This window comes from Biomphalaria glabrata, chromosome 7 (assembly GCF_947242115.1).
Source record: "Biomphalaria glabrata chromosome 7, xgBioGlab47.1, whole genome shotgun sequence".
In the NCBI taxonomy this organism is placed as follows: domain Eukaryota; kingdom Metazoa; phylum Mollusca; class Gastropoda; family Planorbidae; genus Biomphalaria; species Biomphalaria glabrata.
Genome location: NC_074717.1, coordinates 29,933,260 through 29,958,285, shown reverse-complemented (window position 1 = coordinate 29,958,285; position 25,026 = coordinate 29,933,260). Strand labels below are relative to the sequence as shown.

General features: G+C 33.3%; 1 protein-coding gene across 1 annotated transcript in view; it reads left to right on the top strand.

Moving 5' to 3' along the window:
* Nucleotides 1–24,397, top strand: part of LOC106068772 (arrestin domain-containing protein 17-like) — a 36,518-nt gene extending 12,121 nt beyond the window's left edge. The window contains exons 3-10 of the mRNA XM_056034515.1: nucleotides 193–315; nucleotides 1,149–1,363; nucleotides 2,471–2,653; nucleotides 6,429–6,638; nucleotides 8,723–8,888; nucleotides 18,982–19,121; nucleotides 21,267–21,385; nucleotides 22,178–24,397. Of these exons, the coding sequence (XP_055890490.1) occupies nucleotides 193–315; nucleotides 1,149–1,363; nucleotides 2,471–2,653; nucleotides 6,429–6,638; nucleotides 8,723–8,888; nucleotides 18,982–19,121; nucleotides 21,267–21,371 (1,142 nt within the window). The 3' untranslated portion in view covers nucleotides 21,372–21,385; nucleotides 22,178–24,397. The remainder of the gene's footprint in view (nucleotides 1–192; nucleotides 316–1,148; nucleotides 1,364–2,470; nucleotides 2,654–6,428; nucleotides 6,639–8,722; nucleotides 8,889–18,981; nucleotides 19,122–21,266; nucleotides 21,386–22,177) is intronic.
* Nucleotides 24,398–25,026: the final 629 nt, after the last annotated feature.

Genomic DNA, 25,026 nt, shown 5'->3' with positions numbered 1-25,026 from the left:
TTGAACCTCCCAAGCCCTCTTTCAAATGGAAATTGGTGATGATAACTTTATTTTGATAGTAGGACTATCTAGCAGTAGTTATTTTTTATTCCTTTATTGTTAGCCTCTATTTCACTGCATCCTGCAGTACTTAGTATTGCAACATGTGGTTTTTACAACTTGTATATTTTTTTATTTATTTTTTTAATAAAGGTCTACAGCTTTACTTTGAAGGTCGTGCCAAATCTCATTGGGAGGTCAAACAAGGACGAAGCAAAACAGACTATCGAGCTGGGGAGAACTATATCAATCATACAGTCGTACTGTTTGGAACAGGTTTTTTTTTACATTCACTTCTTAAATATATTCATTAAAAAATCAACCCTGTTTTGGTTGAACAGATGGGAGAGCAAAAGAGACAAATAATCAGAACATATCTGGATATTTCATTTTTATTGCCCCTTTTTTTCTATCTACTACTCTTTTACTCTCCTTGATAATAGAAATGAATTTTGTAATATTATAGTTTCAATAGTCTTTACACTCACATGCAAGAAAATAATTTTGAGTTGCATAGACTGATTTGAATGCAGAAATCTGTTTCGGAATTATACTAATTGAAATGGTATGTGTAAGATTTAAGAGCATTTTTAGCATTTCTTTATTTAGTTTTTCAGTCTTTTTATTCTTCCGTGTTCACATTATTTTGTTGAAGGGTTCAGTCCAGTATCTGCGATGAACTGTGCAGTAGTTTCCAAATCAGGCAACTCACAATACAATTTTTCTTGTAATGAGTTTTTGGGGCCAGTGTCTTGTTTGAGCCTCTAGATGGTGATTGCAGCTTTTTAATTTTTCTGTAAATTTACTTTGCTTGATATTGAAGACATCAAACACAAATTTAAATGCTTTATGTACTTTAATTATGGTTTTTAAAATCAGAATTTTGCCTTGTTCTTAGGCAAAACTTAGCAGCTGAAAATTAGGTTAATGTGAAAAAAAAAAGACTTCAGTTTTTCTAAAGGGCATTTTATATGTACATAAATCAATTGTTATATTTATTTGCTTCTTTATTTATTTATATAATACATAAATCAATTGTTATATTTATTTGCTTGTTTATTTATTTATATAATAGCAAAACATTTCAGATAACTTTTTAAATATTTCAGGTCAGAACAGTATAGAACATCCATCTGGCCTTCATGCATATCCATTTGTTCTTCATTTGTCACCGACATTGCCTTCATCCTATGAGGGACGCAGAGGTTACGTCCGATACTTTTGCAAGGCAACGATCAACCGTCCCTGGAAATTTGATGAGCACACAAAAAGAGCTTTTACTGTTATTCACCATTTAGATCTGAATGCTGAGCCTACAGCTTCAGTAAGATAATGAATTTTGTCTAATATGATGTCTTTGTTACATTCAGGCTGCAGTGAAAAAAAGATAAGGAAAAAATACTGATGGCAAACTGTTTTCCTTTATTTACTTATAATTATGAATGATAGGATAAAAATTGTCTCTTGTTAGCTGATTCTTTTTGCCTCTTTTTTTTACATTCAAATCACACCCTCTGTTCTTTTAGTGACATTCCTTTCACAAAAAAACCCCCAACTTTTTTCAGTGGAAGGGAATTAAAGATTGGATCTTCAACACTTTCTGTCTGAGGAGCCCCCATCCACTGAATAATTTTTTTTTCAAGTCTGTTTCAGGTTTCATTTTCTTTGAGCCTCAGTTCCACTGCTTTAGTGAGGGGAGTAGCCTTATTCTGTTCCCCATATTAAAAGAAGGCCATAAGCTGTGCGCAATGGGTTAAATCTTCATGGTGTACCTACTCAACTCTACTATTAACCATGAGTGAGCCTCCATGATATGGTGCAATATCCACAAGGATTTGAGAAGAGCCTTCATGAGATGTATCAATTGTATGAAGACCCACCAATAGTGACAGAAATAAAAAAAAAAACAGACTACATTAGGCAGGTCACCTTGAAAGAATGTCAGAGAATAGAGGTGTGAAAATTGTATACAGCCAAAAGGCAGGTGACCTAAAGGCAGACCCTGAATGCAATGGATCAATGAAGATGGGGTTAGGGTTTGGAAACGAAAGGCCTAGGAGAGATCTGCATGGAGTGATGTGTTTAAGCCGGCCAGAGCCCTCCATGGGCTGTAGCGCCACGGGATGGATGGATGGATGTTAACAAGCCTTCCTAACCATGTTCAGTGTACTGCTGTAGCTCACACAAGACTGTTTTCTTTCATTCTTTGCACCATGCTGAAGTCAGCAAAGAATGAATCTCTGATCTTTTGGTGTCATCTGTGGCAATTTAAAAAAAATATTTTTTTCTTTTATGGCTTAAAACTTAAGTTTTCTTCTTTTCAACTCAAGACTTGTACATTATTGTTAGGTGGATTATGGTTTGAAACTTTATTTATGCCAACACATAACAAAAAAAATGTATTCATGTTTTCTAATTGTTCTGAATCTAGATGCCTGTCTGGGGAGAACAAGAAGAAGTTATAGAGGGCTGCTGTTGTTCATCTGGAAACATTCAGGCTCAGATGACATTGAACAAAACAGGTTTTGTGCCTGGGGAGCCACTCAACTATACAGTGGACATCATAAACAATACAGACAATGATGTCACTGGACTAGAAGTGGATCTTAAACAGGTGACATTTATAAACAGACTACTTTAAGACTACTTAAATGGGTCTGAATTGTAATATAAATTTTCCCTGTCTTAAGTTACAGTTCTGTAACACAGCTGATCAAATTTTTACACATTGGTTTATGAAAGTGTCATGTAACTAACGGATAAACAGTTACTGCCTAATCATTTAAATCATGTCTTACTTTAGAATGTCTTCAAATATGTAGTAAAATCTCTGTACCTCTCAGGAATTAAAATGGGGACCATCTACTCATTAAATAAATGCTAAAAAAAAATACTTCACAGCAAAATGTTTAGTTATCTAATTCCCAGTTACTCCAGATTTATAAAACAAAAGAGTTAATTCTGCTAATGTGAAGATTTTAAGATGAATTTCTGATTGTCAGGTCAGGTTTTGTTTTCAGCACTGATTAGCATTGATTTAGTAACACTACCATGCATATGGCTTTAAAACTGAATCTTTAAAGTGTTTATTTGAAACTCTTTGAACTAGGTTGGTGAAGGCTGTCAACATGATAATAAAAACAAAACATTGCTACTGTACTGAACCATAGTTTATACACAAGAGTCTTTAGCTCCCTGGATGACAAAATGGTCTCCATTCTATTTGTCAGATCTTAAGATTTCATTAATAAATATTAATTGTCTAGGTATTAAAAATGTAATATTAATTGCAGTGTGCGTGTGTGTTATAAATAATTTATAATTCATTATTATTTTATAAGTCCCAAGGTTCAGCCTAAGACACACACCATACACACCCAGTTGTACATACACTAATAAACGATGTGTATAATGATTTATAATTAAACTATAAATTTAATCCAATGAGATTTATACAATGAAATGATATAGGACTAATGGGAATGATAAATGAATACAAGTACATATAGAATAATACAGATCAATTAAGAGATTAAATATTATTCAAAAGAAATAATCACCTTATAGTATGAGGTATAAAAGTATTGACCTCAACCATATACATTTCAAGCCAAAGATTCTATGAAAGATTCAGCTCACTTCATAAATAAATGTTCATTTTAACACAAGTATCTTCTAGCCAAGACGAATGTTCACCCACGATGAAGAATCAAAGTTCAGAGAAGCATCAAAACTCACAACATCACAATGTAACACCAAGTCTGAAATCTCGAAATCTGGAATCTCAGGCTCGAACCCTAAAACTTGAAACCTCAGTCGAAAACCCTATAGTAAGACAAATAACAGATTCTTCTAATCTTCTAATAATGGCTAATATAGCTCCACTAACCCTTAGGAGGGAAAGGTCAGTACTGACCTGCTATGAGCGGTATAAAAGGCTGGATGAATACCTCCCAGCTAGAAAACTAGTGGATGGTTGGAGATGCAGAAGACGTATCCAGATGCAGTCTTTTATGCATCATGCCACTAGACTATCTGATGAAGCTGGCCTCTCCACCAACCGACAAAACATTCAACGCTTTCATCCCCTTCCCCCTTGGTGTCGCCCAACAACCCCAGACATACGCTTGAAATTAGTAGACCCTAATGCCACTAAGCAAAGCCGTTCATCTAACGACCTTCAAATCCTAGCTCTGGAGACCATTAATACCTTCAAGTCCAGTGCTATTTTTGCATACACTGATGGATTGGCATCAATAGATTCTGGAAGAGCAGGCTATGGAGCCTATATCGACTTTCTTGGCTCTCACACAGTCAAAATCTTTGGACCATGTGGTAGTGTTTGCAGTTTTGATGCGGAGACCATGGCAGTCTGTGAAGCCTTAAAAGTCATTGACTCTCAACTCGGCGAGGGACATTTGAGGGCAACACAGATTGTTGTGGTCACTGACTCAAAATCTGTACTACATGCTTTGCAAAGCCCCGGACCATGGCCCCCCAATATCAACACTGTCATCATGGCTTCACATAACATCAAACAATGCTATGGCACCCCTGTAATAATGCAGTGGGTACCGAGTCACATAGGTGTGACTGGCAACACAATCGCAGACTCTTTGGCCCACCAGGGAGGGCAAATTCCACCCACTGATCAGGCTGTAAGCTTTCATCAAGCCCTGGCTATAATACAAAAAACAGAAATGGAAAAGTGGTTTGAGTGCTGGGACAAGTCCCAAAAAGCCCGTGGAGTCTGGGAGCGCATGAGGCGCCCTGACCGCACTTCCCCGTGGTGGAGGCTGTCCAGGCCTGAGCAAGCTATTATAGCACAGTGCAGGACAGGCCACTGTCCTGTTGGCTCATATTTCTCTCGGCTATGGCCAAATTTCGATTCACGGTGCCCTCGCTGCGGGGAAGAAGAGGAAACCGTGCCTCATATTCTGTTTGACTGCCCCAGACTTGCTGATCTCCGTCTCGACAGGTCTGCGAAACCCAAAATTCTTGACCTGTATGGCTACATTCATGCACTACGCAAGACAGCAGGGTTTCTGTCCAGGGCTTTTGCAAGAGAGGATTTGAGCCTCTCAAGCCCTCACTCTAATGGAGTTTGATGATGATGATGAATCCTCTAATCTTCTATTCTAATTACAATATACAAATATGACCAAATCCATATTAAAATAACTTAACAATGTGAAATAAAACTCACCCTAAACAGGGGTCAAATAATCCTTCAAGAATATATACCAAGACAAATGCTAAGGCTGTCCTTTAACATAAGCACAAGGAGAATTCAAGAACTCAAAAGATATAGCTTGGCACTACAGCATAAGATGGAGTCAATGTACCAAATGACCAAGAAGAAAAAATTGACGTCATATGAAAAATTATGACAAAGCGCAAGGGGGAAAGCAATTAGTACACACAATTAAAATAGTGCAAATGTCATCACCTATTGATGAAAGCGGCACTATTAGATAGTGTACATTTTTACTATACAACTAAATAGATAGTTGCGACACTATTGCAATGGACAAACAAGGGCAACAAAGATTTAGATTACTAAAAAAGAAATGTCCTTGTTTAGTATTAGCAAAAAACTTTACCAATGATTTACCATGCTAACATCTGCTGTATTTTACGTTTGAACATCACTGCCTGGTATGACAATCGGAACATTAAAAATAAAAATAAACCTTATTAAATCCTAAATGCAGCTTTTAAGGTCACTGGCAACAAATAATCATGATTTGAACTACTATTCAAGAAAAACATTCTTAAGAAATCTAAAAAGATTTTAAGGATAAAGAAAACCTCTTGAAGTCACAATGTAAACATTTGAACATCACAGAGAAAATACAAGACACTGATAACAAAAACAGACACAAAAACTCCTTTTTTATCCCCTGGCAATGAAATTATTAAATACAATCCAACTATTTGATATTAATTAAAAGTTTCACTTATAATGTTTAAATGAAACTGGTATGAACATACATTTCCTTTGCTATAGTTATAATGTTCTGTCTTGAGTAATGCACAAATTGTAAGACCGATTTCCTCATGGATAATAAAGATACTTCTATTATTATTATTATCTCTTGAAGAACTATTTCATGAAAGATGCCTTTCCACAACAAATAAAATCCTCTCCATTAAAGCTAGAACAGAAAGATTTTAAAACTCTTTTATCCACTATTAGTCAAGTGATCAAGCAGCTGTGTGGACTTGTGAATGAAGTGTTCTTGGGATTATATTACATCAAACAATTCTTTCAACTCCTAATGCTGTCAGATGAACTGGGACAAGTTTTTGTATTCTTTTAATGTTTAGTATTTATTTGAATTAGTTGATGTCTTTGTTTCATAAATTAAATGATCTTATGTTTCCAGGTGGTCAAATACACTGGATATTCTGACAGTATATTTTCCTCTGGTCATCCTAAGTTCCATGTTAAAATCGACAACTATCCTCTCTTTAGTGGTCCCTACCACATCAAAAAACACTCGGAAGGTCATATAAGCAGGTCAGTCTGTATACCTGCACTTCCCCCGTCACGTCTGGATGGATGCGGCATCATTGAAATTTCCTACTCTGTTCATGTGAGTTTTTTTTTAATTTACTTAAAACAAAATTTTAAATTCTGTTTACTTGCTTGTTTTGCTTCCTAAAAATATTACAATCTTGAAAAGACAGCTTTGCTTTTTAAAATGGCTGTTTGTGATATGTACTCTGAACTGTCTAAAAGGTCCTTGGTTAAAACCCCACTTGCGACCATCTTTCACCCTCTTGTAGGAGGTTTGAGCTAGGATATAATGGTCTATAATTCTAAAGGAACATCCAAAACTTGTATAAAAAAATTATATGACTAGGGATTATGTGTTACACAAAATTGTGACAAATGATTTTGCATTTCACAAAATCATGTGACCTTAGTGGGTCAGTGATTAATGGCCATTATGTAACACACAAACTAACATGTAAACTCATTGACAACAGTGACTTTTTATCAATCATTATGCAATCATTTTCACTTTATAAAAATGGTTTTATGCAAATGACAATACACTATACATGCTTAAATTTAAAAAATAAACAACTTGCTTTTAGAAAAAAAGTTGTTTCAACTTTGAACATATTTTAAATATGAAACTGATCTTTCTAAACTCATATTTACAATTGTATGCAATGTATACAAGTTAAGTTTGTACCTAACTGTTATAAAATAGTTCATATGTTTGTTTATAAAAAATGCACACTTAATTTTAAAACAAAGTACTTTTTGAAAGACCTTAAATAACCATTGTACCTATTTTGAACAAGATGAAAGCAATGGTTAAATTGAATTTTCGATAAAATATACAGTTTTTAAGTAATGACTGTGTAACATTTTTAGCGTTCCCCGAAAGAGGAAAAGAAAGATGCTATTAATTTTGTGTGGCCTGTCTGTTTGTCCGTCCCGTTTAGATCTCAGAGACTAGAAAAGAAAATGAAATTCGGACATCATGATATTTTAGATCATTCAAAGTTCTGATGCAACGGCTTTTTTTTTTTCTGAAAGCGAAAAATCTAATTTTTTAAATCACTTATGCAAACAGTTTTTTCATAAAAATACACCATTTTTACAACTTTTCACTATTAATAGTAACAAACACTGGAGGCTTTTTAGTAAGGGAGATGTCCATTTACCATTTTTTTAACACATTTATGCTAATGGTTTTAGATTGTTGATAAAAAATATTATTTCTTACAATTGTATTGCTAGGTTATGTAAGTTCTGTCATACTAAATATTAACTTTTTTTTTTAAAGAGAAAAAATCTATTTACTATGCAAATAAGTTGGACATAATTTAAAACAACAATTAATAAGTAGTGTTTTATATTATCGCTTGAACTGCAGAGCATACACAGGACCATGGAACACAAAACTAAAGGAATTTTTTTTTTTACGGAAATGTTTTTTCTTGAGGCTTTGAATAAGAGATTGACCCTTTACAAAACAATAAGATCAATTAGATACTCATTATAAGACATCAGTTAGGCCAGGTTTACATCTAACTTCACATTCACTTTCTCCCTTGGTCTTCTGGACTTTTGGGGCACCACACAGGATCTGTCAACCTTCTTTCTCCATTCTTTTCTGTCATTTGCCTTTGATAGAATTTCATTATAATATTCTTTCTGAAAATATTGAAACCTGGCTTTTTACCTGCCTGGGTGGACCACTTCTGATAGAATTTAATACCAATATTCATCTGAAAATATTGAAACCTGCCTTTTTTCCTGCCATGGTGGACCACTTCTGATAGAATTTTAATATTCATCTGAAAATATTGAAACCTGCCTTTTTTCCTGCCAGGGTGGACCACTTCGGGGGTCGATTTTGAGTTTGTGTTTCCACACAAACTGTCTTTGTAACCTTGTTTTTGTTAACTTGTTTTAAAAATTGTTATATGTAGTGAATACAATATGTAATATTCATTTTAAAAACAAAAGGGTACGCTTTAAGATCTAAAAGTAACAAGCAGATGACATAACAATAATGGTATAGCAGCTCTTTCCTAAGCAGACCTTTACAAAAAAGATTTCGAATTTGAGAGTGTAAAATAAATTTTTAAATATTTACTTCAGTCTTTGCTAATGTTTTTTACAAAAGTATATTTGAAACAATTTTGACTTGTGCAGATGCAGCCTCTTGTTCGGTGGTCCTCTCTTCAGATTGAAAAAGATATCGTCATTGGCACCATACCTTTACAGAGCCCATTGGCCCCTCCACCCTCTTTCAATGAGGTCTTCCCTGTGTCCCCGTCAGCGCCTCCCATGGATTTAGCTCCACCCCCTTATCAAGAACGTAAGTGCTTGTAATTACTTTATATGTAACTTTATTCATTGTTCAATATTGTATTGAAGCAGTTTTGGTATCAGTTCTTATTTAGATATTATTTTCCAATAACTGTTGCATTTGTAGCTTCAATAAAAGTTGGAATTTAAAAAATATAGGTCTAGATTTAGACTGACACTGCATATGATAACCCAAAAAAATCAAATATATAAAAAAATAATAAAAGGAACTCAGTTTTACATTAGTTCATCTCACAAAATAATTCAACAATATTTCATTTTAAGAAAAGGAAATACAAATCCATCAATCACAAAAGAACATTGAAACATTCCTTGTCCATTTTTAGCAGCCCCCGAAAGGGAATGTTGATGGTCTATTTTGTTGATGAGTATATATATGTTACTGGTGCATGCGAGTCCATATGACACAACAACAGAATGAATCAAGAATATACTTAATAACGCAGGCTGATAACTTCAACAATTTAATAAACAATAAAAAGGGCACAGTCCTCTGTCGTCGCTAGCCTAGCGTCGTCCTCTAAGGCGTCTTGTCCGTTATTCTTCTTGTTCATTATCCTACTCTGTTCTTACTCGTCACATTACTTAGGAAAAACCCGATTCACATCAACTTCTACGCATCTTGTGTCATTACATATTTCCTCCCCCCTTTATCAAAAAAAAAATTTTGTCAATTTTTTTTTTTTTCAGTCTAAAACACTATCCCTACTGTCATGTCTGTACAATATATATGGCCAAAATTTTGGGGAAAGACAAAACAAACATATATCTTGATCTTGATGGACATCATCATGTTTCCCATCTTCATCAGTTCCTGGTAAAATTGTCCATGTTCCTATGTCACAAAGTTCACACTGTAGTTGAATGTTGACACCAAGAAAACAATACAGTTATTAGTAAGAAAATATCTGGTATGCGGTGTTCTAATCATCACTCATTGACGATAAAATAGTATAGTACAGTGTAATAGTTTCACCAACCAATAGTACTAAGTCCATCAAGACATGTATACAGTCCCCATACGACGATGCCTTTGTCGATTCCACAGACATAAAACAGTTTTTCAGAGTAAATACACATGTATATAGTCCACATACGAAGATGCCTTTGCTGACTCCATAGGCATAAAACAGAGTTTTTCAGAGTAAATACTGTTATTGGCTATGTGTACGTTGGCGGTTGCCTCATATCACACCAAACCCCTCCTGTCAGACAAAATGTAATATTTGTGTCAAAACAACTTTCCAAATTATTCTACCTAACTTTTTTTGTTGGGTACCAATAAGTATATTTTCTCTCCACTTACCATTTCCAAACTGACCTAGCCTTTTACTAATGGATGATAATGATTATATAAAAAAATATGACTGTAGATGATCATACTTACTTTAATTTACACCTTTGACTTCAATTATTGAAATTTTATAATTATCTCCCTTGATTTAATAAAATTCCCAATTTATATTTTACTGAGTTATCTTCCTTTAAAGGAAATAAAATATATATAGTCCATATATAAACAACTTATTCATACCCATTGACTAGAACATATACATATATATACATGCATAAACAAATCAAAATGAATAATCATTATTTACAACAGTTTATCTCACTGTAACTCTTGACAACATGTCAGCTACAATATTAATTTCTCCCCTAATAGCCTCCAATTGAAAATTATATTCTTGTAAAATTAGAAACCACCTGTATAATCTACCATTTTTAATACTTTTTTCTTGCATAAACTTAAGAGGCCTGTGATCAGATAACAATATGAATTTGTTTCCCAGTAAATAGCTTTCCAACTTAGTTACAACCCAAACAACAGCTAAAGCCTCCTTCTCTATGACACTGTATCTCTTCTCAGTATCAGATAATTTCCTACTTACATAAATTATTGGGTGTAATTTATCATACTGTTGCATCAAACAACCTCCTATAGCACTACCAGAAGCATCAGTAGTGACATAGAATATTTTAGAAACATCTGGTAATCTCAATATCAAATTTGTAGAAAAAATATGCTTAACTTTCTCTATAGCTTCTATACACTTTCTATTACAAGTCACTTTTCTAGGCTGTCCTTTCTTTAATAACTGGTTTAATGGATCAACTATCTCTGCTAAATTTGGTATGTATTTTCTATAATAGTTTATCATCCCTAGTATTGATTTAATCTGTTTTTGTGTTGTTGGTATTTCTATTTCTAATATCTTCTTTACATTATCTTCAATGGGACTGATAGTATTATTTTTAACTCTATGTCCTAAAAATGTGATTTCTTCTAAGCCTATCTCTACCTTTTCTGCTTGAACTGTTAGACCATTTTGTTTAATTAACTCAAAAATCTCCCTAATTCCTTTTAAATGTTCTTTCCAATCCTCATGAAAAATGCATATATCATCTAAGTAACAGATTACATTTTTTCTATGACCTATAACCGACATCATCATCCTGTTAAAGGTAGCTGGAGCATTTATAAGCCCAAAGCTCATAAAGTTCCATTGGAATATTCCATAAGGAGTGATAAATGCAGTATAAGGTTTAGCTCTATTGGTTAAAGGAATTTGCCAATATCCTTTTGTCAGATCCAATTTTGTAAATACTTTAGCATTGGACAATTTGTGTAATATGTCATCAATGTTAGGCATAGGGTAAGGATCAAATTCAGTTATTTTATTTAACTGTCTATAATCTATGCATAACCTTATATCCCCATTCTTTTTCTTTGCTATAACTATTGGTGAAGCATAAGCTGAATTGGATGGTTCTATTATTCCTAGTTTTAATAAGTTGTCTATTTCATCTTTAATTTTTCCCTGTAAGTGTAATGTAATCCTATAAGGCTTCATGAAAATAGGTTTGTCACTAGTTAACTTTATGTCATGCTTTATGATATTTGTTTTTCCTGGCAAACTGGAAAAAATTTCTTTAAAATCATTGATTACATTTATTATGTCTTTTGTTTTTTCTGGAGATAAATTTTCTAAATTCAGTTTTTCCCATGTTTGGTTATCTTTAGTTTCTAGTATAGGAATATTTTTAATATCATTTTCATTAGTTTCCTCATTGATTAAAACAATTAAACATTCATCTACTTGATTTTCATTTTCCACAGTTTCTGTATCTAACTTTTGAGTTTGATTTTCATTGTTTACTTCTGTATCCAAATTTTGAAATTGATTTTCATTTCTCTCATTGTATAACTTCAAATTATTTATATGATATGTTTTTATTTTTCCATTCATATTAATCTTATAGTTTACTTCACTTGTTTTATTTGTAACAACAAATGGACCCTTCCACTGTTTTCCTAATTTGTTTTTTAAGTCAATTACCAAAAGTAATACCTTGTCTCCTACCTCCAATGTTCTTAATTTTCTTTTTTCATTTAAGTTCTCATATACTGTTTCTTTATATTTCATGTTATTCTCAAAAGCTTCCGCCCATATTTGTTTTAAATCTAAAGCTGTTTCATTGTCATTTTCCTTTTCTATTTTATTTAAGATCAAACTTTCTTTAAAAATTTGTATTTCATCCCTAGGTTTCCTTCCATGTACTAACTCATATGGTGAAAATTGAGTTGCCTCATGAATATTATTTCTAATAGAAAATAGAACAAAATTAATATATTGATCCCAGTTTTTCTGATTATTTTCTACAATTTTAGCTAAGGATCTTTTTATAACACCGTTAAGGCGTTCACAAAGCCCGTTGGCTTCCGGGTGGAATGACGATGATTTAATGTGTTCTATACCATATTTTAATATCCATCTTTTAAATAACTCAGATGTAAACATAGAAGCATTGTCTGATAGTAATGTTTTTGGTATCCCATGTCTGACTATGAACTTTTGATCTAAAGCATTAATAATATTTTCTGTGTCTATATTGGATAATACCACTGCTTCAGGATATCTACTGAACATGTCTACTATTGTCAATATGTACTTATTATTATGTTCTGTTTTAGTTAAAGGTCCTATGATGTCTATTGCTATTTTTTGAAATGGTTTATTTGGTTCATCCATTGACTGTAATGGAGCTTTACCTAATTTACCCTTAAGTCCCCTTCTTTGACACATATCACATGATCTTATGTATTTTGATATGGTTCCTTTCATTTTAGGCCAAAATACTTGAGTTGCTAAATTTCTAAAACATTTCTTTATACCTCTATGTCCACTTAAATTACTGTCATGTGACAAAATCATGACATCCTTCCAATACTTTTGTGGTAAGACTAATTGTTTTATTTCTCTATCATTTATTTTTGTTTTCCTAAATAGTATTCCTTCTTCTATGACATATTTCTCCATTGGGTTATTATTTCTCCTGTCACTAATTCTGTCATATGTTTTCCCAATGATGTTATCTTGTTTTTGTTCTTGAGCCAATTTGTTTATTCCTTTCAATTCTTCTGTTTTCATTTCTTCAGTTCCATCTTTCTGTTTTTCTGCTTGCGTTTCGTCTTGTTTTTGACCTTGTATTTCAACTTCTTTCTCTTTATCTTCTTCACCATTAACTATTTCATCATTCATATCAATAAGTTCCTGAGTTTCTTGTTTTGGCTTGTTCTTAGATCTGGTTATTACCATATTACTAATGTAATTATCTGTTTCAGTATTCCTATTCTGCTGTAACCTTTCATATTTCTTTTCCCATGCTTCAATTTCCTGTCTTGAACATTCCTTCAAACCTGTTAAGTTTCCAATTAACATATCATGTCTCATGTTAGGCATGGCTACTCCCTCACAATGGCCAGTGTAAAAAGGTGTCTCAATAAACACTTTAAATACTTTAAATTCCTTTATACTGCCATCTGCCAACTCCACTTTCCTTGTATATCCCCTATAATATTGCGCCTCAATGAGATCAGCCCGAACCACGAGTGTGTTACAGCCACTATCTCGGATTGCCTTTATTGGAACATTGTTAATAAAAGCTGGGTAGAAAGCAAAATTGTTTTTATTTTCCCTAACAAAAAACACTCTGTCAGAATCTCTATTTTTATATTCCCTGCTTTTACTCCTATTGTATGTGTTATTATTGTAATTGTTGTTGTAATTGCTGTACCTATTCCTACTGTCTGCTCTGTAATTATTTCTACTATCTGTCCTATTGTAATTATGTGTACTACTTGATCTATTATAATTATTCCTACTGTTTGACCTGTTTTGTGTTCCCCTGCATCTCATAGCCATATGTCCTTTTTTCCCACATCTATAACATGTAACCTCCCTGTTGTTTGACCTATCTCTACTATTGCTATATCTAAAATGTTGGCTATCCCTACTTCTATTTCTACTTCTTTCATTGTTTTCCTGTGTATATCCCACTAGATCAATATTCTTTTTATCTTTACATGAAAAAAGGTTGTTGGGATAGGCATTTTTATATGTTCTTATTATCTCAGTAACATCATCCAAAACTTTGGGATTCCTTTCTTTGATAAATGATTGTAATTGAGGGTCACACTTGGCTACAAAATTATCAAGTAATATAAAATTTTTTAATCCCTCAAAGGTACTGTCAATCTTCTCAAATCCCAGCCATTTATTAAAATAGTCTTTTTCCAAATTTATAGTGGTTTGTGGTTCTATCTGATTGGAAGGTGTGTTTTCAAAATATTTTTTTCTGAATGTGCTGGCATTGTGTCCATATGCATTCAGCAATTCCTTTTTTAAAACTTGGTAGCTATTTTGTACAGTATGATTATGGTTTTGACAAATTGTAAGAGCTTGCCCTTGTACAAAGTCTAACAAAATTTGAGACCACTCTTCCTCCCTTATATTACAATTAACCATTTTAATTTCATATCTCTTTAGGTAATCTGAAATACAATCTCTAGCCTCCTGAAAGGGTTGTAGTTTTTTCCTCAACCAATGGTTGTTATCACTTGAAATATTAGTGTTGTTTGTGTGATTATTACTATTATTGGTTTCAATGTGATTGTCTGGGGCATTGGTAGTATTAGTATTAGATCTATCATTAGTATTATTGCTATTAACTTTTTGTTTATTTTGTTCAGCTTCAATTCTCAATTTCTCAAGATCATATTGTAATTTCCTATCTGCTTCTTCTTTTATTAATTGTGCTTCCCTATCTTTTTCTTTCTCCCTTATCTGATCAATTCTATCTCTCTCTATTGTCACCATTTGCTGTACATAGCTAGTTAGGTCCTTCCCTTTAAGTTCTAATTGTTTAGCCTCAGCAATAATTTGCTGGCGAAAAGTCTCCATATAATCAAAGTTTGGAGCTGTTGCCATTATGCTTATTTTATTTTAAACAATGTCTCAATATAGTTTTGATATGGCCTCCCTATTGGCCTAAATATCACAATTTAGTTTTCACAAAAACTCACTTTCAAATACTTCTTGTAATATATATATATTTATATATTTAAATACCTTTGCTCAGTGTTATATCAACAAATATTACCTCAGTGGACTTACTCACAACCACAATACTTGAATACAACTCAAAATTTTATATCACCTTAATTCAGTGGACTTACTTTAGACCACATAAACAAATATCAATACCTCAATACTTAATTCAATGGACTTACTTCTTGCCAATAAATACCCCTAGGACTATTCTAGTCACTAGTCTAGATTCAATACAACTTCAATACAACTTCAAATAGATAAATCAATATTATACCTCCAACAGTAAATCACAATCCAGTGATACTGACAAAAAATTTTATTCTGACCAATTAGACTGTGTTTAAACACATCTATAAAATAATGTCAACCGATTAATCGGGACAAAAGATCTATTTATAAATAATTACTCCTTAGACTCAGTTGTCCTCAGGATAAAATAGATCTAAGGCTCTCATAGGTATAACAATTTAGTTAATACCTGGAAACAATCTAGAATTTATAATCTAGATTAAACGTGGCTTACCTTATCTACTTAAGATAAAATTACTAATATATAATAAGAATAGTGTAAAATAAACGTAATAAGACACAAAAAAAATAAATCTATTCTAATGAGATGAGACTTTTTAGAGGAAGTATACACTGAAAGAGACAAATAAAGATAACTTCACTTGACTTCTAAAAAAAAATAAAATGTACGTGGATACGAACAAAACAAGACAATCTAAACAATCATCGAGACTTTATTAAATGGAGCAGGTCCACTTTCTAATGTGTCCTATAATGACGCCCTTATCAGGCAACCTGCTCTTAACAAAGATCTACTGTCCCTAATAGACTTAATTTAATAATAATGGAGAGAAAAAATAAACTTATCTTTAGTTAGATCCCCTTTGTTCAGTCCACGGAGCTACAACGGTCAGTTCCACACAAGTTCCCCACTGTCTTTGTCTTAGGCAAGGCAAGGTGTGCTCCCACAATGGCTACTCGACAGGCAGTACTGAGGCCAATCTCTCCTGTTGCTGCCACAGTATGGTACGGTTCTCAGATAAAGTCCTCTGGTAGGGTTCCAAGGTTCCGGTTCCACTTGATGATCTGTTGGTGCTGGCTTCTGTCTTCAGGTCAGGAACATAAGTCAATACTGAGACAAGCTGGTGGTGCTGTCTCAAGAGAGGTAAAAAAAATGACAAAGTCCAACTCTCTCTTTTGATGAATATAAATGAGTCAACTTTACAAGTTGAATAGATGGTCACGCAGTGTGGTAGTAGGGTATACCATCACTCGTGTGTAGATTAGATTGTAAGCTCAGCAACACTGCAACAGTCAGTAGCTTGAAAAACAAACCTGACAAGGTGACTCCAACGGTCAGCTTGTAGATACTAGATATGTAGACTCAGATGACTTTCCGTACTCACAATAAACAGATAAACCTGACAAAATGAGGTATCTTCACTCTTGAGGTATATAGGTAGAGGTATACTGACGACGGACTGCCCTAAATCACTTCAACGGACGAAATAGTTCTGGATTCAGACACAATAGATATAGATTTAGTCAATATAGATCCAAGTTCAATCTAAAAATATCCAACATGGCTGACAAAGCTAGACGCTGGTAACGGTTTCGAATTTTCTCTAATAGAAAGTCTAGATCCACTGGAACAAAGATGCCAAAATCCAGCTGCAGTCCAGATAATTAGCACAGACGTAGGGTAGATCTAGTAGAAATAAACGAATGTTAATCCAGTACTTCTCCAGTGTACTTCGCCAAGTGTAGAATTGTAGATAGATATATCCAGAACACGAAGTTAACTAGATTGTAGATCAAAATGACGCCCTGGCCGTCGTGGGTCGCCACATCTGTTGATGGTCTATTTTGTTGATGAGTATATATATGTTACTGGTGCATGCGAGTCCATATGACACAACAACAGAATGAATCAAGAATATACTTAATAATGCAGGCTGATAACTTCAACAATTTAATAAACAATAAAAAGGGCACAGTCCTCTGTCGTCGCTAGCCTAGCGTCGTCCTCTAAGGCGTCTTGTCCGTTATTCTTCTTGTTCATTATCCTACTCTGTTCTTACTCGTCACATTACTTAGGAAAAACCCGATTCACATCAACTTCTACGCATCTTGTGTCATTACAGGAAAAAGACGCTATTAGTTTTGTGCGAAATTTCTGTCCGTCCGTCTTGTTTAGATCTCATAAACTAGAAAAGATATTGAAAATCCGACATCACAATATTTTAGACCATTCAAAGTTCTGATGCAACGGCTACTTTTTTTTTTCTGAAAGCGAAAAATCTCATTTTTAAAATCAGTTATGCAAGCAGTTTTTTTAAGAGAAAAAGCTAATTAGTATGCATTACAAGTTAGACGTAATTTAAAAGGAATAGTAATCTTGTAAACCTTATTTTCTGAACTTTTTTTTTATTGCGAAAATTTGTAAATTTTTTTTTTTTTTTTTTTTTTTTGAGGATTCGAATAAGAGATTGAGCTTTTTCAAAACAATTAGATCAATTGTAAGACATCAGTTAGGCCAGGGGAGATGCGGTGGCTGAGCGGTAAAGCGCTTGGCTTCCGAACCGGGGTTCCCGGGTTCGAATCCTGGTGAAACTGGGATTTTCAACTTTGGAATCTTTGGGCGCCTCTGAGTCCACTCAGCTCTAATGGGTACCTGACATTAGTTGGAGAAAAGTAACAGTGGTTGGTCGTTGTGCTGGCTACATGACACCCTCGTTAACCGTAGGCCACAAAAACAGATGAACTTTACATTATCTGCCCTATAGACCACAAGGTCTGAAAGGGGAACTAGTTAGGCCAGGTTCACATCTAACTTTACATTCACTTTCACCTATCCTTTGATCTGCGGGACCGTTGGGGCACTACACAAGATCTGTTAACCTTCTTTCTCCATTCTTATCTCTCATTTGTCTTTGATATAATTTCATTTGGATGTTCTTTCTAAAAATATTGAAGCCTGCCTGGGTGGACCACTTCAGGGGCCGATTTTGAGTTTGTGTTTCCACACAAACTGTCTTTTGTAATCTTGTTTAAAATTATTTAATTTAATTAATTTATTTATTTTCTTAACCTCATTGTCAGATATAAAATAACAAATTACAGCTTTATTGCAAAATAAATATTTACAAATGATAGCTTTACCAGACAACCATCTTCAGTATTTTAAAGGTTTCAGCATCTCTGCTTTTTTTTTTTTTTTTTTTTTAAAGCCACTAAAAAGAATGAACATCCTGTAGAAAGCTGAAAAGATTAAATAAAAAATGCCCATTTTAATGTCTGTTTATCTTTTGACCATCATAAGAAGATATGTTGCCAATTAGAAAGTAAAGACTAAAACTTGTGTGAATGGTTTAGTTTACTTTATTATTAAATCATACCTTAACTTGGTGCAAACATGCAAAATATTGAAACAGATGACCTGCAAACAGTTTAGTAAAAGTCAAAATGTAGTAGTTAAAAAATTTTAACTAAGAATATGTGATCATACACATTTTTTATGATTAGTTTTAGTTATATTGAGTTTTAATTTATTAAATTTCTAGTAATTTTTTTATTAATATTTTTTTTTTACATTTTTTGGGTTTAAAATAAATGACAATTCATATGAGAAATAGTTAAATTCATTATGATTCACTGTATGCAATCACTTTCTATTAGCTCCTCCAACGTATGAAGAGAGTGTCTTTGGTCGTGTAGAAATCAGAGATGAAAATGATGATGCACATACTGAAGGTAATATGTCCTGGGCGCCTTCTTATCCATATTACCACTGGGATCCTAGCACGAGACACTTTCAGGTAGGCTATAAAGGAGTATGATTTTTTATTGGTTGTTATCACTTGGGATGTCTGTGGGGATAAGGTATTCATGGTCTATAAAATACTTCTAAGTAGCATGTATCTTAACAAATTCCTGACATTTAAATGTCACAAAGCCGTTATCTTTGAGCTGATATGGGAGAGGATTCAATTTTGATCCAAACTCTTGTTGCCTTGTTTTACTAAGATTTCAGAAGTAAACCTCAATGAAAAATCAAGGGGGATTATCTTAGCCAGAAAGATTATCAGCTCTGGTTTTTCTTCTGCTGCCATCCTCCACCATTCTGCATGAGGTTTGGACTAGGAAGTAGGTTATCTGAAGGAACATTTGAAACATGTCAAACATTTTACAAATATTTTCATTGGGTTCATAGACTGGCATTATAAATAGGTGTAATGAAGTTATATTACTTTTGCATTACTTTTTCTTTTTGTGAAAAACAATTTCTAAACTACAGGATAGTAATAGTCATAGTCAAGTGTTTTTTTAGTTGTTTTTATAAAGCTTATAAGCTTCTTTTAAGTTGTTCTTGGAATTCATGGGAATATTGTCTTTAGATATGATCTTGATCCTGATTTTATAATTGATGAGCATACACAACATGATAATAGTTATATCAAGGAAATTAGAGCTTGAATGTCAACAAATCCTTCTAAATTAGAACTTTCTGTGGGTCTTCTCTCCTTAGTTCTAGTTTTGAACTAGATGCAGAAACATGTACTGCTGTTTCACCAACAATATCACTCTCACGATTGTCTCTTTCATTAGATCTAGCTGTGTCATCAACACTCTATAATGGTAGTAGATCTAGTACTAGTATTAGCATCACCACTAGGTCTAGATTGGTAGTTCATATTGCAGCTAGTTATAGTGTTACTAAAATGGGAATCTAGCCTTTCAGGTGAAAAACTTGGTAATTCATATTGCAGCTAGTTATAGTGTTACTAAAATGGGAATCTAGCCTTTCAGGTTAAAAAATTGGTAATTCATATTGCAGCTAGTTATAGTGTTACTAAAATGGGAATCTAGCCTTCCAGGGAAAACCTTGGTAATTCATATTGCAGCTAGTTATAGTGTTACTAAAATGGGAATCTAGCCTTTCAGGGGAAAAACTTGGTAATTCATATTGCAGCTAGTTATAGTGTTACTAAAATGGGAATCTAGCCTTTCAGGGGAAAAACTTGGTAATTCATATTGCAGCTAGTTATAGTGTTACTAAAATGGGAATCTAGCCTTCCAGGGAAAACCTTGGTAATTCATATTGCAGCTAGTTATAGTGTTACTAAAATGGGAATCTAGCCTTTCAGGGGAAAAACTTGGTAATTCATATTGCAGCTAGTTATAGTGTTACTAAAATGGGAATCTAGCCTTTCAGGTGAAAAACTTCTAATATAAATAAAAAGAATGAAAAAGGTAAGAAAAATGAATAAATAATCAATTTAAACCAAATTTGAATAATGTAGAACAAATATAAGAAAATTGATGTATCAGAGGTGAAACCTCACCTTAATGTGGATCTATCTATCTATCTCTATATATATATAATATATACAATGATGATATATATTGTAACGAATCTCACTATCCAAGCTCTCTGCAAACTGCACCACACGACACCACCAACTTAAAGAACTTGACAACTCAGGGCTCCAAAGTAACATAACAATTTAATGTCAAATACATCACAGCCAAAACTGTACCATTGGCAACAACATAACACTGATTGTGTGAAAACCTTGCCTCTATTCCGGACTGACTTCACACACCGTGCTGGTTCTGACTTCGCCTCGTACTGCTCACATTGCAAGATAACGTGAAGCGACTTGACTCTGACACACTCGCGTTTATAAAGGGTCCCTACTGGCCTTCTAGAACCAGACAGAACATCGCTCAACCCTTCTGGATAATCACATGACTACATCCCTCATGACGCTCCCGAGCTCTATTCATTCTAGATGTTTCTACAAACTTTGCCAGTCATCGCAGTTGACCATCTTGGCTCGTCACGATTGACTGCTCATCAAGCGCTGGCCTGGGGCGATTTGCATCGGCTGACCACACGCATACTACTACCCCCATCTGTATCACCACCAGGTTTAATACAATATATATATTTATTTTAGATGATCGCATCAGTAACTGGACCTGCAGGTGATATACCTTCCTATAACCCAGAGGGACAGCCTGCTAGTCAACTAACTCCATGTCCATCATATAACCAGTTGTAAAAAAAAAAAAAGAGGTAAGGTTGATAAATTCTTTGTTGAATGTTACAGTTGCGTGATTTAGTCTTGTGACTGGACAGGTAGACTTTTTTTTTCATGTAATAATGTACAGTACTCTGTTCTGTCAAACTACAGAATGCCATGCAGTTGTTTGACCTATCAAGATTAGCACACATTAATCTTATCTATCAAAACATGCTCCTGAGTTTGGTAGTTAATATTCTGCACCTTTATTGCTGGCCCAAAAAAAGTGTCTTCTTTTTTTTTTTTTTTTTTTTTTTCAGTTCTTTTTCACTGCAATTCTGCCTTCACTTCGCTATTGACATTCACATTGTCTGCCTATTGACATTCACATTGTCTGCCTATTGACATTCACATTGTCTGCCTATTGACATTCACATTGTCTGCCTATTGACATTCACATTGTATGCCTATTGACATTCACATTGTATGCCTATTTAGTGTTACATCTATGTTGTTGGTTTTTTTATTTGTTTGTTTTTTTCTTCCAGAATTTCTTATGGGTGTAAATGGCCACAATGCTTAAAATATAGTTACCTATTAAAGATACTAAAACATATCATAGCTGAATTAGAGAAAAATATTAAAAATAAAAGGAATTGTAGCCAATATATTAATGTCTGAATCCTAAAGCTTTTGTTGTTTTTTTTTGGTTTGTGTTTTAACTGATTACTGAAGTATAGTTTTACATTATTACCTCTGATGTTATTCATAGTTTTATTCACACACACACACATATACTATCTCTCATTTTAATGTTTTATTGATCTATTTCTGTTTGCCTACAGATCATGTCAGCACAGCTCAGCAATAGTCCTGCACTCAACAGGAACTGTATACTGTGTACTGAAACTTTCTGAAGACAATAGAAATGTGTTTTCTTAAGCCTGGTAGACTAGGACTAGAGTGTGTAACTAGGCTGACATTTTTCTAAACTTCCAAGCATGCATGTGTTGCTTCAATTCTGAATGTACAGTGGTATGTTTAGGAAGGAATGGTGCTGGGCCTTGTATCTTCAATCACTTGGTTTGAGGGCAGCAGTCACAATTGATTTTGTTTTTTCTACTTCAATATGTTGATCCAACTTATGAAGGACATCAATGAGATCTTGGGCACAAACATTCAGACATTGATCTCCAGGTGGTTTGTTGATTTAATTGTCATTTATTGTACATGGCCCTTTAACATTTCCTTAAAGGATGCAGGGTAATTTGTTAAGAAACACTACAGTTGTGATTCCCAAACTTTTGTTAGTCTTGGCCTCAACCTTTACATTTTAGTAGTCTACAACACAGCAGTTTGTGTTTTAAAAAAAGCTTTTACATGCAAACAACCTTCAAGGTTATTACTTATGCTAAGAAACCATTACTTTACAGGTATTGCTTAGCGCCAACTTTTAGCTTGTAATTATTCCCTAATTTATTGATGTATTATCATTTATAACATTTAATACAATGCCATAAATACATCCTTCACATTTAATAATAATAAGTTCTGTAGCTATCCCAAAACTTTTTTTTTAACACTTTTTCTTTAGTGTTATACTGGGCTAAAAGCAACAATGAATTATACCTAGAATATGCTTGCTTCTTGAATGATTACATTGTGGTTCTAGCTTTAAAGATATAGACTGACAACAAATGTCACAGTATTTGAAATACAATGTTGTTGTATTTGATGTTGAGGTAGGAGACAAAGTATAAGAAGTATATACCCACCAGTTTTCAGAACTGTCCATCATAGTTTTTGTAATGTTTAAACAGATGTAATTATTCAATAGTTTATGTTACAAAACACTTTTTTTTTTCAATATATTGTTGAAACATTCATTGAGTGTCTCATGTCTTCTCTAATTGTTTATATGAGAACAATTTAGATATCATAAGTCATTTATATTTTCAAGTTGGTCTTTTATTGAAGAAACTTTCAAATTGATATACAACTTTTTTTTAATGTTGCCAAATATTGCTAATTGCAAGCATATGCAAAGTATCATGCACCTAGACATACATATTGACTAATGGAATGATCTTTTATTTTTCCTTTACCTAAGTACCTGACTGGGAAATTGATCTTTATATCTTTCATAATGTGCTTCAAGTATTTGAGCTAGTAACAGAAATAGGAATGAATTTAAAAAAAAAAAAAACTGGCTTATATTATTATAACTTAGAATATTTTCCGATATGTCAAAAAGATAATGCATTTCATTTCCACTAGTACGTACTTAGCCTCTGCTCTGACATACAGCATCAGCAATGTTTTTGTTCCACCTCAAGATATTCGAATGTGATGTGCTGCCACTATTAGATTTGCATATGTAATTGAAACAAAGTCTTTTCATTCCAAGTAAAACTGTGTCATTGTAAAAAATTCACTAGATTGCTAACCAAATGTTTAGCCAAAGTTACTTATAACTTTTTATTGTTGAATGGAGAATAGTGTTAGTATCACACTGTTTGGAAATGGCATTACAGGTGACTTGTTACTGTACAAGTCTGTTCATGTCAGCAAGTTACTAAAAAAAATCAGTAGTATAACTAAATGATGAAGAAAACATTGGAAAACTAAGATACTGTCCTTGTGAATTGTAACAACTAGCTTTTACTGCCTTGCCTACTTCCTGTGCTGCACTATGCTCAATGCTTATGTATTGGGTGACCATCCTTTAGATTGTCTGGGATAATGGGATAAAAATTGTAATAAGCCAAATAAAGCTTTACAGTCATACGAAATATTTGTAAATAAAAGAAAATCAAATTGAAAGCCACTTTAGACAATTTGATAAGAGTGTTATTAGTAACTACTTAGCAAGTGCTGGATTGCAACAAATGTAATCATCCTCAATACATTTATTATGGAAATTTACTCAGATGAATCAATATAAAAAGCATTTAAGAAGAAAATAGTTCTTGTTGGAGCCCTCACTTTGAATTGAAGGATAAAAATCTTCATCATAGCACATTGATTTCTAATCTTTAAAGATAGAAAAAAAAAACAACAGGAAATGATCTTGGCAGACTACTGAGAAAAACTGCTAACAAAAAAACTAAGGACATAAAAAACTACCAAAGAAAAAAATGACAAAAAAAAAGGTGGAAATAATTTGTGAATTAACCCTGAAAAACATGATAGTTTCTGGTTGCTATTATTCTACTGGACCCATTGCTTAAATATTTCTTACATAAAAGAATATCCACAACATTGAATAATTTTGTTCTTGGTGGGGGAGTGGGGGGTTTCTTGACCAATCACTTTTCCATACAGAGAAGAAGAAATTATGACTGTTAAATGACTTGTTTTTTATAAGCAAACTCATTCACATTGGAATATTTAATTTCATGAAATCATTTTCTGTAACTGTAAATTAGAACTCCACCTGACTTTGAAGTTTTGAAAGTTATTGAGATATCTGTAGTTGTTAACTAACATAGCCTACCATTCTATAGCTTATTCTTTGTTGATTTATATGTGGTCAGTTAAGACAAAGGACCAAACTGCAACATCTTAATTTTTAGGAATATATCTATATAGAAGAGATATTTTTACTTATTGTAAATGCTCAATTATTCATTGTGCTGACAACTTGAACAGGACCAACTGCTATAATAGCAACATAATATATATATTATATAGG